General features: G+C 45.5%; 1 protein-coding gene across 1 annotated transcript in view; it reads right to left on the bottom strand.

Moving 5' to 3' along the window:
* The window catches only part of LOC144676509 (insulin-like growth factor 2 mRNA-binding protein 2), a gene marked incomplete at its 3' end in the record, with an annotated part of 55,591 nt that overhangs the window by 11,089 nt on the left and 29,967 nt on the right, over window positions 1-14,535 (bottom strand). The window contains exon 8 of the mRNA XM_078536906.1: window positions 1,495-1,614. Within this exon, the coding sequence (XP_078393032.1) occupies window positions 1,495-1,614 (120 nt within the window). The remainder of the gene's footprint in view (window positions 1-1,494; window positions 1,615-14,535) is intronic.

Below are 14,535 nucleotides of genomic sequence, written 5' to 3' on the forward strand. Positions count from 1 at the left end.
TTCTCTACAGCAGAATGGGTGCACCGACACCACGTGGACTGCAGTGGTTCAAAGAAGGCGATTGTGAGGTTCACATGAAAGAAGAAAAAGCAGCTGCCAACTTCTCACATCAAAAAAAAAACCCAAAATTGTCTTTGTCACATCCAAACTTGAAAACCTCACATTTCCCCACGGTGAACTCTGTCCATCACAGTTTTGCCCACTTAATTAATCCATCAACATCCCTTTGCAACTTTCAGCTTGCACCTCGGAGACCAAACCCCTTATTCCTATCCTCTGTCTCCCATCTTTCAATCGACTCTTGACGCCACAGCAATTTCCTTGTGAAGTCACAAGGCCACAAAAACTGGCCTCGGTCCCTGTGTGCCTGAAAAGGAAACCTGTCCTACATCCCACAGAGCCATGCAATACTGTCCACTACCCTTCTGTAGGCACACGAGGAGGCCATTTTAGACACAGAGATTGTTTCCGCTGGTCAGGGAGTCTAAAACACAGGGGCACTGTCTCAGGATAAGGGGCTGATCATTTAGGACTGAGATGAGGAGAAATGACTTCACTCAAAGGGTTGTGATTCTTTGGAATTCTCTACCCCAGAGGGTTGTGGATGCTCCATTGTTGAATACATTTAAGGCTGGGATGGACAGATTTCAGGGAATCAAAGGATATGGGGAGCAAGCGGGAAAATGGAGTTGAAACCCAAGATCATCCATGATTGCACTGAATTGCAGAACAGACTGGATGGGCCTTATGGTCTACTCCTGCTCCTATTCCTGTCAGCCCATCAGGTCTGCTCCTCTATTTCATCAGATCATGGCTGGTCTGTAGCTCAATTCCCCAGTTAACCGTCTCAGTGCCAGATCTTCTTGATACTCTTTATCCAACAAAAATCCATCAATCTCAATCTTGAAAGCTTCAAGTGACACGCCCACCCCTCCCACCTCACCGCCAATAGCCTTTTAAGGGAAAAGGGTTCCCTATCAGTCTCCTATCTGACTTTCTTTCAATTTCTCCATTATCTTTCCCCAACACAATTCACTTGTCAATAAAGTGATTACCACCAAAATTGCACCAATTGTAAACACTGTCACCAGTTAGTGCCCAGGGATACTGAGGGTGGGCATCTGTGCTGGGCCATCACAGATAAACCAGGATGTAAACCCAGGCTGGGAAGGTGGATGGAAATGGCAATGAAGAGCCCTCACCAGGAAGTTGGTGTTTGCTCCGACTGGAAACCCAGCCAGTTGATCACCCACACCATCCAGGACACCATCTATAACTGCAGGACAGAGAACATGGCAAAAACCATCAAGGCAGGGGACATTCTCGTGATGTTGCGAATTATAACGCGGACTGAGAGCCACACTGGAGAAACTCCGCAATGATGATTGGTTCCAGAGACATCTCATCAAACATGGACTTGGGGTAGGTTTCGAGGCAACCAGACACCAACACATCACTGTTCAAGGGGGTATAAGGTGCGGAAGGGACCATTACCTTGATCGATGCCCCAGCAAACCTGGAGAGCTGCTTGATTTGTTGCCCCTTCTTTCCAATAATGGCTCCCACAGCTTGGGTTGGGATGAACAAGTGCACAACTTCCTGTTCTGATGTCTGCTGGGAAGGAGATCACTGATCAATGTGAGAAAAGAGGTCAGATTCCAACATAACAGAGGACAGTGTAAATTATCCATGCTTCAAACTGTAGAGGTTGAACATTCCACCAATTTGATGCCTCAGGCTTCTCAGCTCTAGGGACTGTGGAAAAATTACTCTAGTGTCCAGTAACGGCAGAGGGAGCAAAGGGGAGGGAGTGAGAAATTTCTAGTTGATGCCTTGAACATCTTTAACGCCCTTTCTCTCCCAATTTGAGATTCACGTAAAATTTTTTAAAATTAAGTTTTCTTCAAAACATTTTCTTCCTTACGAGTTGTGGAGATTTTATCTGGAAAGTGGGGACGGCTGCTGGAACTCAACAGTGAGATCGAGCAGAATGTTACAATGGACCAGAGCATCATGAAGGGATGGCTGAGAGGGACTACACCAGCACCTCAACAGAATGGAGAAGGATCAACCTTTGAACTTACTTTGACACACACATCGCTCCCCACACCGACACTGAATTTGAAAAAAAATGAAGAGAAGCTGTTAATAAGCACAACATCCATGCAAAGCTGTTTTAGGCAGCCAATCTGAGCACCCTTGGTTGCTTTTGTCCTTCATGCGACATCTTCCCTAACAAATGTGATGCAAACTCATGGCCAGATCTCTGTAATCGGGCCAAAGGAGCTTTGTCCAGGAAGAAGCAGACCCCACTGATGTAATTTTTTGCCACACTTCTTAGCCTATGTCATGACAAAATACCAAGTTTAGCAAATAACTGGACAGTAACCTGGTCACAGGATCATTAAACAGAGAATATAGATTTAAGATAGTTGGCAAATGAATCAGAAAAAAGGCGAGGAAGATTTTTCTTTTTCTCAATGAGTTATGATGATCTGAAATGCATCGTCAGTAAGGGTGATGGAAATAAACTGAATAAAGGGAACACAATAAATACTGAGAAAGGGCAAATCTGCAAGGCTATGGGCAAAGGGAAGCTGAATGGGGTTAATCGGATTGCTGTTCCAAAGAGTCAGCTGTAAAGAACGTGTCTTTTTATTTCTGTTGGCCTGTGAATTAAACTTACAATGGCTGCAGTTTGAAGACGTGTCTACTGGAACAGAGTGAGGGATATATACAATGTTGTTGTCTGGAAACAGAATGTGCCATGAAAGACAGGATGGTGCCGAGGAGGAGTCCGGTCTAATGGGGAACTGTCTGGCAATGTTTCAACTGGCTCCTGACCAGGGCTTGTGTGAGAGCAGTGCAGCAGAAAAGCTCCTAGCCTGAAAGGAAAAAGACCCAAAACCTCTCTCTCGTGTGCGTATAAGATTCCAGTAATTCTACAATAATAGCTAGATGGCTTTTTCTCCTCATCTCTCTATAACCTGCTCTCTCTCTCTGAAAACCCCTGTCAAGAAGCAAAGGGAAAATCACTGTTAGGGACATTGAAAGGCAAGTGCTCAACCAGTGAACTAAAGACTGAAAGTGCTAGAAGACCACCTCGTGTCATCAAAGACCTGAAAAGAATTTGGAAGGCATCGATCAAAATCAACCTACTGAATCATGTACTCCAGAATTGGTGCTATTGAGCTGTTTTACCCCACCCTTAAAATCCATATTTTTGTGTGTCTTGTGTGTCTTGTACGTGTGTGCATAGGGATTTAAGGAGGAGTAGAGTTTAGGTTATTGAGCTAGAAATTAGCAGTTCATATTTCTTTCTTTTGTCACTGGTTAAAGACTATTTGTTCAATAAACAGTTATTTATTAAGTTTACAAGCCTGGTGCTCATATTCTGTTAACGTAAATTGAACAATTAGGTGGGTTGATCGAACTTTTTCACATTTGTTGCAGCTCGGGGAGCAGTGGGGCTTGATATTGCAGCTCACCATCCCCAGTGAACCGTGACAAAGTTTGGGGGCTCAGGTCCGTGATATTTTGGATAAAAGACAGTGACGATTTGGGTGTAGGTTTGGAAAGTAAAAAGCTAAAACACCAGGTTTGTACTGTCAAAAATAAGATGGCACTGGAAACTGCTAAAACTTTCCTGCAAGTGAAAGAGATGTCCCTGATGATTTTACAAGCAATCCCAAAAGCCAGGTTAATTGAATTGGCAAGTAAATTAAGGGCAATGTTTTCCCCCCGTTGGGGGGGGGATATGTGGGAGCGGGCACAAGTGGGCGGGTTCCCGGTCAGCACCCCCAGTTGGGGTGCGCCGCCATTTTATGTGGGCAGGCCAATTAAGGCCCACCCAGCATGATGGCCGCCAGGAAGCGCTATGCGCTCCCTGTGCAGGCGCGGGGGGGGGCAGGGATTCCCTGAGTCAGGAGAGCGCTCTTTCGTGCATGCGTGCGAATAAACGCACTCTCATCACCCTGAGGCAGAGATCGGCTCAGGTTTGAAAATTTCAATAAAGGAGGGGGGAAAAAACTGCTAACACGTCCACTCATGTGTCACTGTCACATGAGCTGGGACATGTCAATTTCTTTTATTTAAACATTTTATGAAAATTTTAATACCCTCATGAAACCTCATCCAGCCCATGGATGAGGTTTCATGATTTTTCAGAAGCCCGCTTGGGCTCCCAGTCTGCCCGCCAATCTTAAGGTTGGATGGGCAGGTCCATTAATCATGTTAATTGCTTTTTTAATGGCCTTAATAGGCCTTTGACAGTTCGGCTGCGCACCCGCCGAACTGAAAATCTAAATGACACGGGGTGACGTCAGGACTCACGCCTGACGCCACCCGTGTTGGCGAGCAGGCCCCCCCCACCCCCCACCCCAATTGCCGAACAGAAGATTCTGCCCTAAGAGTAGGATTGCCTGCCAAAGCCAGGAAGGCAGAGATAATCGAAGAGATGGCACAGCATTTAAAATTGGAAGGAATGCTTGAGATACCAAGTTCTTCAAGGGGTGGTTCATTGAATGGGCTCAAATTCAGTTGCAAATAAAAAAAATTGAAACTAAAGGCAGCAGAAAAAGAAAAAGTAAAGGAGAGAGCATTTCAAAGGGAGGTAGACATAGCGAGGTTAGACAGGCAGGAAAGAGAAAAAGAGAGAGAGAGAGAAAGAGAGAGAGCGAGAGAGAGAGAGAGAGAGTGAGAATTCCAGCTGAGAATGCTGGCAGTTAAAAAAGAGACACCAGTAGGTGAGGCAGGACTTATCTCCATAACAGAACCCAGTGGGGAGATGTTTAACTTCATACAAGCTCTTCCAAAGTTTGAGGAAAGGGATGTTGAAGCATTCTTTATTTCATTTGAGAAGGTTGCTAAACAGATGACCTGGCCAAAGGAAAACTGGACGTTGCCCATGCAGACCAAATTGACAAATAGAGCACTGGAAATTTATGCTTCGCTGTCGGAGGAGGCTTCTAGGGATTATGGTGTGGTGAAAAAGGCCATTGTGAGTGCATGAGTTGGCCCCTGAAGCAAACAGGCAAAGTTTTGAAATTTAAGGAAACGGCCTGGGCAAGCTCACATTGAATTTGAAAAGGGTTAAGCAAAGTAGTTTTGGCAGGTGAGTATGAGCATTAGCTGAAACTACCTATGAAGTTCTAAGAGACCATTTCCTTGGAAGAATTTAAAAACTCCCTACTTTCTGTAATAAGAACCCATGTTGAAGACCAAAGGGTTGCAGCTGCTAGGCAGACAGCTGATGATTATAAGCTGATCCATAAAGCTAAACCTTTTTCCCATCACCCCCATAAATTTGAAAAGGATAGAAAGTGGGAGAGTGAAAGGAAGGCAAGTAGCCAGGGATGGATAGCTAGGAATAACTCGAGATCTCCTCCCCAGATCACCAAGAAAGGTACTGAGGGTGGAGATGAAACTCGAAGGCCTAAGTGTTTCCATTGTAATAAAATGGGACACATTCATTCAGAATGCTGGAAGTTGCGAGGGAAGCCCATGGGGCATATTGGAGTTCGTAAGAATGAGTCCGAAAAGGGAACTCAAAAAGAAAATACCAAGGATCAAATTGCAGCTTTAACTACAAATAAGGGACTGGAGGTAAACACTGCTATGATTGCAGGTGATGTGAATAGGGTAAATGAGAGATATAAAGGGTTTTTGTCTAAAGGAAAGATAACCCCTTTTTCATCAAATGATGCAGCTAAACCCATAGCTATATTAAGGGACACATAACTATATTAAGAGAGCTACTCAACTAACTAAACCTATAACTATATTAAGGGAGCTACTCAAACTCTTTTGCTGGAGAAGGGCCTAGTTTACCCTCCAGAGAGCTCAATGAAAGCTAAAGTATTGGTAAACAGGATAAGTGGAGAGTATATCCTGCTTCCATTGTACAAGTGCAATTGGAGTGTGATTTGTTGCCTGGATCAGTTGTTGTAGGAGTGGTTAAGAAATTACCCATGGATGGAGTTGATTTACTCCTGGGGAATGATTTGGCAGGAGTGAAGGTTACAGCTTCGCCCATAATTATGGAAAGTCCGAGAGAAGCTAAAGAGATGGAGCAGCTACAAGACCAAGTTCCTGATATTTTTCCATTGCGTGTGGTGACCAGAGCAATAGCTAAATAAAGTCCATCATCAGAGGTCAAGGTAATACCATGAGCAGATGTTAGAGTAGCCGAAACTTTCTTTAAGGATGAGGATAATTCTAAGGAAGTGTTTGGCAGATCTTCATTAATTGAGGCTCAGAAAGCAGATCCAGAGTTAGCACAGTCAGCTCACATTGAAGCTGAGGAGGAAGGAGTTCCGGAATGCTATACATTAAAAACTGAGTTCTGATGATGAAGTGGAGACACCCTCACAGACCTGCGGATAAGGAATGGACAGTTGTTCATCAGATAGTGGTAACCCCCAAATATCTTCAGAAGATATTGCGAGTAGCATATGAAATTCCTACGGCAGGATATGTAGGAACATGGAAAACCCAAGCATCGATAAACAGGCATTTTATCTGGCCAAGACTTCATAAGGAAGTAGTGCAATTTTGTAAAACGTGTCATACATGTCAGGTAGTAGGTAAACCTCAACATGTAATCAAACCAGCACCTTTAATACACATACCAGTTTTTGAAGGACCATTCAGTTGGGTATTAGTAGATTGTGTAGGACCATTACCCAAAACGAAAGCAGGACATCAGTATATCCTTACAATCTGATTTCATGAAGCTATTCCTTTAAGGACAATTACAATTAAGGTGGTAGTGGAAAAGTTAACTCAAGTTTTTTACTCATAATGTCTTACCAATTGAAATACAATCTGACCAAGTTCTAACTTCATGTCTAAAATTTTCCAGGACATAATCAGCAGTTTGGGTATCAAACAACTAAAGTCTACCGCCTATCACCCACAGACACAAGGGAAGCTTTACAGAGATACCATCAGATTCTCAAAACCATGATTAAGACCTATTGCCATGAATACCCAAAGGATTGGGACAAAAGATTAGATTTCTTAAAATTTGCTACCAGAAATTCTCCGAATGAACCTACTGGATTTAGTCCATTGGAACTGATCTATGGTCATGAAATAAGAGGTCCATTAAACGTGATTAAGGAAAGGTTTCTAAAGCAGAAAGACGAATCCTCCATGTTGGATTATGTGTCCAAGTTTCTAGAAAGACTCACAGGAGCATATACAGTAGCACGAGAAATCATGAGGTTTTTGGGAATGTGTGGGTTTTGTCGGAAGTTTGTGCCTAACTTCAGCACAATAGCTGTACCTCTCAGCAATTTGTTAAGAAAACAGAAAACAGCAGAATGCCAAGCAGCCTTTGAAAAGCTGAAGGCAATTTTAATAAATGAAAACCAGTGTTGGCCACTCCTGACTTTACCAAACCTTTTAAAATGGCAATTGATGCTAGCGACTTGGGAGTAGGTGCAGTCCTATTACAAGATGATCAATTAGGGATAGAGAAGCGGGTGGGGTGCTTCTCCAAGAAACTAAATCAATATCAGAGGAAGTACTCTACAGTAGAAAAAGAAACTCTAGCATTGTTGTTATCCCTTCAACACTTTGAAATTTATGTCCGACACGATAACAAAGAAACAGTAATCTACACTGACCATAATCCGCTGGCGTTTATTGGAAAATTTAAAACTTGAAATGCGAGACTGTTTAGATGGAGTCTATTGTTTCAACCATTCAACGTAAAGATGCCGACATTGCTGGCAAAGATAATGTGATCACGGATGCGTTGTCCTGGGTGTAAAATACTAAAATAAGTTAAAGGGATAAGAAATGCTGACGATTATGTAAGGGGGAGGGATGATGAATGTAAGTAAGTCTCATGTTTTGTTGTCCATGTGTCGCATGCCTTGTGATGAAACGCATTTTTGAAATGGCATTTCATCTCATTTAAGGGTGGAGGCATGTAAAGAACATATCTTGTTATTTCTGTTGGACTGGGCATTAAAATTACAATGGCTGCATTTTGAAGGACCTGTCCACTGGAAAAGAGAGAGGGATATATACAATGTTGCTGTCTGGGAACAAAGCATGCTATGAAAGACAGGACGTGCAGAGGAGGAGTCCTGTCTAATGGGGAATCGCCTGGCAGCATTTTAATTGGCTCCTGACCAGGTGACCGAGGTTTGTGCGACAGCACTGCAGCAGAATAGCTCCTAGCCTGAAAGGATAAAGACTTAAAGCCTCTCTCTCCTGTGTGTGTAAGATTCCAGTAATTCTACAATAATAGCTAGCTGGCCTTTTCTCCTCATATCTCTATCACTTGCTCTCTCTCTCTGAAAACTCCTGTCAAGAGGCAAAGGGGAAAATCACTGTTAGAGACATTGAAAGGCAAGTGCTCAACCAGTGAACTAAAGACTGAAAGCGCTGGAAGACCATCTCATGTCATCAACAGAGAACTGAAAGGAATTTGGAAGACATCGATCAAAATCAACCCATCGAATCCTGTACTCCGGAGTTCGTGCTATGGAACTGTTTTATCCCACCCTTAAAATCCATGTTTTTGAGTGTCTTGTGCGTCTTGTATGTGTGTATAGGGATTTAAGAAGGGGTAGAGTTTAGGTTATAGAGTTAGAAATTAGCAGTTCATATTTCTTTTGCCACTGGTTAATGATAGTTTGTTCAATAAACAGTTATTTACTTATTAAGTTTACAAACCTGGTGCTCGTATTTTGTTAACCTAAATTAAACAATTAGGTGGGTTGATCAAACATCTTCACATTTGTCGTGGCTCAGGGAGCAGTGGGGCTTGATATTGCAGCGCACTATCCCCAGTGAGTCATGGTACAGTACAGGTAGAATGGGTTGTACTGTAAGATTTTATGATTCTATGAAAAGAAATGATAGCCAAGTGCCACTGATACTCAACTTTGTATTAATTGGAAGGACAGCTGGAGAATGCAGTAGAAATATGATGACTGTCAGCTGACAAGCCACTGAAAGCCAAGGAACCAGGAGTATGTTGCACACAAAACCATATCCTGGGACCTGGATTCCAACTCGACACAGACTGATGAGGAAAGCCTTCTCTGTCCACTGCTATCAGGGTCTCTATGATATACTTATCCAGGCTCCATGTGGTCACAAAGGGGTTTTGGTTTGGAGAATGGTTGGGGGAAGGGGTTCCTCAGGACTGGTGGCGAGAGAAACCTCACCCTACTACAGTCAGGGGAATTCCTGAGGTTGGGGCTGATATTGCGATACAGCATAGTGAGTTTAACTCTGCGTCGAACTCACGCTGGAAAACCAACATTGAAAAACAAAGTTAAATACAACATGGCAACACCCTGGACAACTAAAGAAGGGCACACAGCACAGAGACTGAGCAACAGAGGGAGACTGACCCTGGTGACCCTCGACATGCAAGACAGATGGCCAGGTCTTGAATTACCTCGATAAACTGGCATGGTGAGAGACCATATACCTTTTTACATTACGCTACAGCACTGGCACTGGGCTATAGCAAGTTGATGTATGCATTTCCCATTAAAGTGGTGGCATCCACCTATTTCAAGCATTGCCACACGAGTGCAGTCTCTGCAGTGACTGGGGCCCGTCCATCTTGCCAAATGGATGTACTCACCAATGGGATTTAAACTGATGCCCCTCATTGTCACTGACTCACTGTCTGGAATTCACCGAGTGTTAAGACAGTGATGAGCAGAGTCCCTCTGGGATTCTCAGAGTCTCTGTACTGCGACACATTTAAACTAGATACATCTCCCCTCCCCTACCAGGGTTACTGCTATGCTGGGCTCCATCATCTCACTAAGTTGTGACACCCCTCAACACAGGTGCACACACACAAAGGAGCAGTCTGATTGACTTTGCCCTCACCATCCAGGAATGCCAGTACAAATTCTGATCATGGAGTGAGAGTGAATATAGGGCCTTGAGCCATGGATGCATCAGTGTCTGAGCTCCGCACACATCAGAAATGAAGGCAGCAGGAAGCTCATATTCCAATATCAAACACTGGCAGCTGTTTTAACAAAAACCCTGGTGTAGGGCTGGAGTTTGACAAGCCCATTTGAAAGCCTTGTGCGTGTGCCAGAACTTTTCTCCCTAGTTAAAATCATCAGCCACAATAACAACACTTCTTCTGTTTAATAAAAGGGATCAGGTAGCTCACCAGCGTACAGGGGGCAAAAGGATCCACCTGGAGTAACACTGTGCTCCTCACAACAGACCACAGGCTCCTGGCCTGGGTACGGCATTGGAGAAGATCTTGGTGCTTTGGCCCATGGAGAGGTCATTAGACTGGCAGCCCCTTGGCACGCTCCACAGGTGGGGGAGGGACTTGTCAGCGTCCATGGGGAGGTGCGATGACCTGGTGTGGAGACCTTTGATCAGAGCTCAGCACTGGCATGGGCCTGAGCTCACTCCTGCTGGAGTGGACTAATGGGGCCAATGTGTTTCATATGAAATTTCTGCTCTCAGGTCTGCTGCCTGTTTCATTTCTTCCTCTCATTCTTTCCTTTTTCTCTAGTGTTCCCATACTTCCTTTGGGAATGGCCTCTCCTCTAAGGACACTTAGAAAATACCAATGGGATTAGACAAAGTCAACACTGATTTATGAAAAGGAAATCATGTTTGACAAACCTACTAGAGTTTTTTGAGGACATAACTAGCAGAATAGGTAAGGGAGAACCAGTGGATGTGGTATATTTGGATTTTCAGAAAGCTTTTGATAAAGTCCCAAATAAGAGGTTAGTGTGTAAAATTAAAGCACATGGGATTGAGGGTAATATATTGGCATGGATTGAGAATTGATTAACAGGCAGGAAACAGAGAATAGGAATAAATGGGTTTTTTTTGGAGTGGCAGGCGGTGACTAGTGGGGTACGACAGGAATCAGTGCTTGCGCCCCAGCTATTCACAATACATATCAATGATTTAGATGAGGGAACCAAATGTAATATTTTCAAGTTTGCTGGTGACACAAAACTAGGTGGGAATGTGAGTGGTGTAGAGGATGTTAAGAGGCTTCAAGGCAATTTAGACAAGTTGAGCGAGGGAGCAAATACATGGCAGATGCAGTATAAAGTGGATAAAGAAGTTATCCACTTCAGTAGGAAAAATAGAATGGCAGAGTATTATTTAAATGTTGATAGATTGTGAAATGTTGATGTACAAAGGGACCTGGTATCCTTGTACACCAATCACTGAAAGCAAGCATGCAGGTGCAGCAAGCAGTTTAGGTGGCAAATGGTATGTTGGCCTTCATTGCGAGAGGACGTGAATACAGGAGCAAGGATGTCTTACTGCAACTGTACAGGGCCTTGGTGAGACCATACCTGGAGTAGTGTGTGCAATTTTGGTCTCCTAACCTAAGAAAGGATATACTTACCATAAAGGGAGTGCAACAAAGGTTCATCAGACTGATTCCTGGAATGGCAGGATTGTCTCATGAGGAGAGATTTGGCCGACTAGGCCTGTATTCACTGGAGTTTAGAAGAATGAGAGGGGATCTCATTGAAATGTATAAAATTCTGAAAGGGATGGACAGACTAGATGCAGGGATGATGTTCCCTCTGGTTGGGGGTCTAGAACAAGAGGTCACAGACTTAGGATACGTGGTAGGCCATTTAGGAGTGAGATGAGGAGAAATTTCTTTACTCAGAGGGTGGTGAACCTGTGGAATTCTCTACCACAGAGGGCTGTGGAGGCCAGGCCACTGAATATATTTAAGGAGGAAATAGGTAGATTTCTGGACTTTAAAAAGCATCAAGAGGTATCGGGATAGAGCAGGAGCATAGCATTGAAATAGAGGATCAACCATGATCGTATTGAATGGCGGAGCAGGCTCGAAGGGCTGAATGATCTACTCCTGCTCCTATTTTCTATGTATCTTTTCACTCCTCCACCCTTTCTGTATGTTTGCATTGCCTCACTGCTGGGAGTAGATTTTGACTCTGCAGTATTGTACCAATGTACTTCCAATGACTTCATAGAAGAACTTTGGAGACAGCTGCAGACACTATAGCAGAGTGTAGAGAAAAAGACAGGAGTTCTCCATAGGCTTTAGTGTGTTCCATAACAAAAGGATCAGTAACTACAGATCTCTGTTACCATGTAATCTTCAGCAGCTCAAAATACACCAGTCAAGCCTCACCAGTGTAGTTGCACTTTTAACATGGGTTTGAGTATCCTTTATCTGAAACCCCTGGGGCTGATTGCGTTTTGGTATTCAGATATTTTCAGTTTTCGAATCTACCGTATATACACCTTAGGCCTACTTCATTACAGTAGGCTAAGCCTAGGCCAGCTACAGTCTACAAATTGTTTCTCCAGTTGCCAAGCTCTCACACACCTACTTCTTACCTGTTAACACTTATTGCACTTGTAATATCATATTATAATTAACATACAAATTAACTGCATAGCTGTTCAAAAAGGTGTTCGATTTTTAGATGTACGGATAAAGGGTATTCGACCTGTACATCTGTTTTCTTGTGAATTTTCCACTCATTTCTACAAGGACCACTAGTAATGGAAATGGAGCTCAAGATTAGTCAGAGTAAAGTTCCTTCCACACAGTCCCAAACATACTCAGGGCAGGTACAGCATAGGTTAGATACAGAGTAAAGCTCTCTCTATTATACAGTGCTCAGAAATGCTCTCTGTTACTCCATTGTTTTGTTGTTTTCTATCCCCTGCATAAGCCATCCTGCAGCCTCCAGTGAGCTAACCAATTTAGTGGCAATTTTGTGCTCCGTGCCGTTCACATCCCATCAGAAGAGGAGACTTTGATCTCACCAATCAGAGATGGTTTTGAATGGCAGATCTGAGAGGTGAAAGGCCAACATCTAACCCAGGGTTTCTCTGCAGGTAAATATTTTCATGACAATTAAGGGCTGAGGTTGAGCATTGCTCAGTTGATGCTTCGCTCCCTAACCTCCAGCAACCCACAGAACAGGGAGACAATCCATCACATTTGTCAATCCAGATAGTATGGAAAGTTGTCACACTGGGATTGGTTCATCGAACACAGAGACAAGATATTTTTCTTTTCCTGTCCTCTTCTGAAGATGTAAACACAGCCTGGGGCACAGCATTACAGACACGGGCCCGCGTTGGGGCATGGCATTACGGACACGGGCCCACACTGGGGCACGGGCCCACGTTGGGGCATGGCATTACGGACACGGGCCCACACTGGGGCACGGGCCCGCGTTGGGGCATGGCATTATAGACACGGGCCCGCACTGGGGCATGGCATTACGGGCACGGGCCCGCACTGGGGCATGGCATTACGGACACGGGCCCGCACTGGGGCATGGCATTACGGACACGGGCCCGCACTGGGGCATGGCATTACGGACACGGGCCCGCACTAGGGCATGGCATTACGGACACGGGCCCGCACTGGGACATGGCATTACGGACACGGGCCCGCACTGGGGCATGGCATTACGGACACGGGCCCGCGTTGGGGCACGGCATTACGGACACGGGCCTGCATTTGGACACGGCATTACGGACACGGGCCCGCACTGGGGCATGGCATTACAGACACGGGCCCGCACTGGGACACGGCATTACGGACACGCGCCCGCACTGGGACACGGCATTACAGACACGGGCCTGCACTGGGGCACGGGCCCGCACTGGGGCACGGGCCTGCACTGGGACACTGCATTACGGACACGGGCCCGCACTGGGACACGGCATTACGGACACGGGCCCGCACTGGGACACGGCATTACGGACACGGGCCCGCACTGGGACACGGCATTACGGACACGGGCCTGCATTGGGACACGGCAATAAGGACACGGGCCCGCACTGGGACACGGCATTACGGACACGGGCCTGCATTGGGACACGGCAATAAGGACACGGGCCCGCACTGGGACACGGCATTACGGACACGGGCCCGCACTGGGACACGGCATTACGAACACGGGCCCGCACTGGGGCATGGCATTACGGACACGGGCCCGCACTGGGGCATGGCATTATAGACACGGGCCGGCACTGGGGCATGGCATTATAGACACGGGCCCGCACTGGGGCACGGCATTACGGACACGGGCCCGCACTGGGACACGGCATTACGGACACGGGCCCGCACTGGGGCATGGCATTACGGACACGGGCCCGCACTGGGGCATGACATTACGGACACGGGCCCGCACTGGGACACGGCATTACGGACACGGGCCCGCACTGGGACACGGCATTACGGACACGGGCCCGCACTGGGGCACGAATCCAAAGGCTGCTGTCCACCTTTTGCTCAATTTTTCCAGTCTGATTGCACAGTAAGTGGCAGCAGATTGTTCAGCAATGTGGGGCTTCAGAGTCAAGCAAAACCTGTAGTCCACACGTGCTCTATCCCCTCAACTCTGCCCCTCATTGGTGATCAGGACCAACAGACATGACGCAGGGATGACCAGTATAATGCATTCACTGACTGAGCCATTCAAAAGGAAACCCAAATACTCTCTACAGCTGACCGATAATCTCAAATCAGAGAACTCACTGTCATAACTGCAG

The sequence above is a fragment of the Cetorhinus maximus genome, unplaced genomic scaffold (genome assembly GCF_964194155.1).
Source record: "Cetorhinus maximus unplaced genomic scaffold, sCetMax3.hap1.1 HAP1_SCAFFOLD_1652, whole genome shotgun sequence".
In the NCBI taxonomy this organism is placed as follows: domain Eukaryota; kingdom Metazoa; phylum Chordata; class Chondrichthyes; order Lamniformes; family Cetorhinidae; genus Cetorhinus; species Cetorhinus maximus.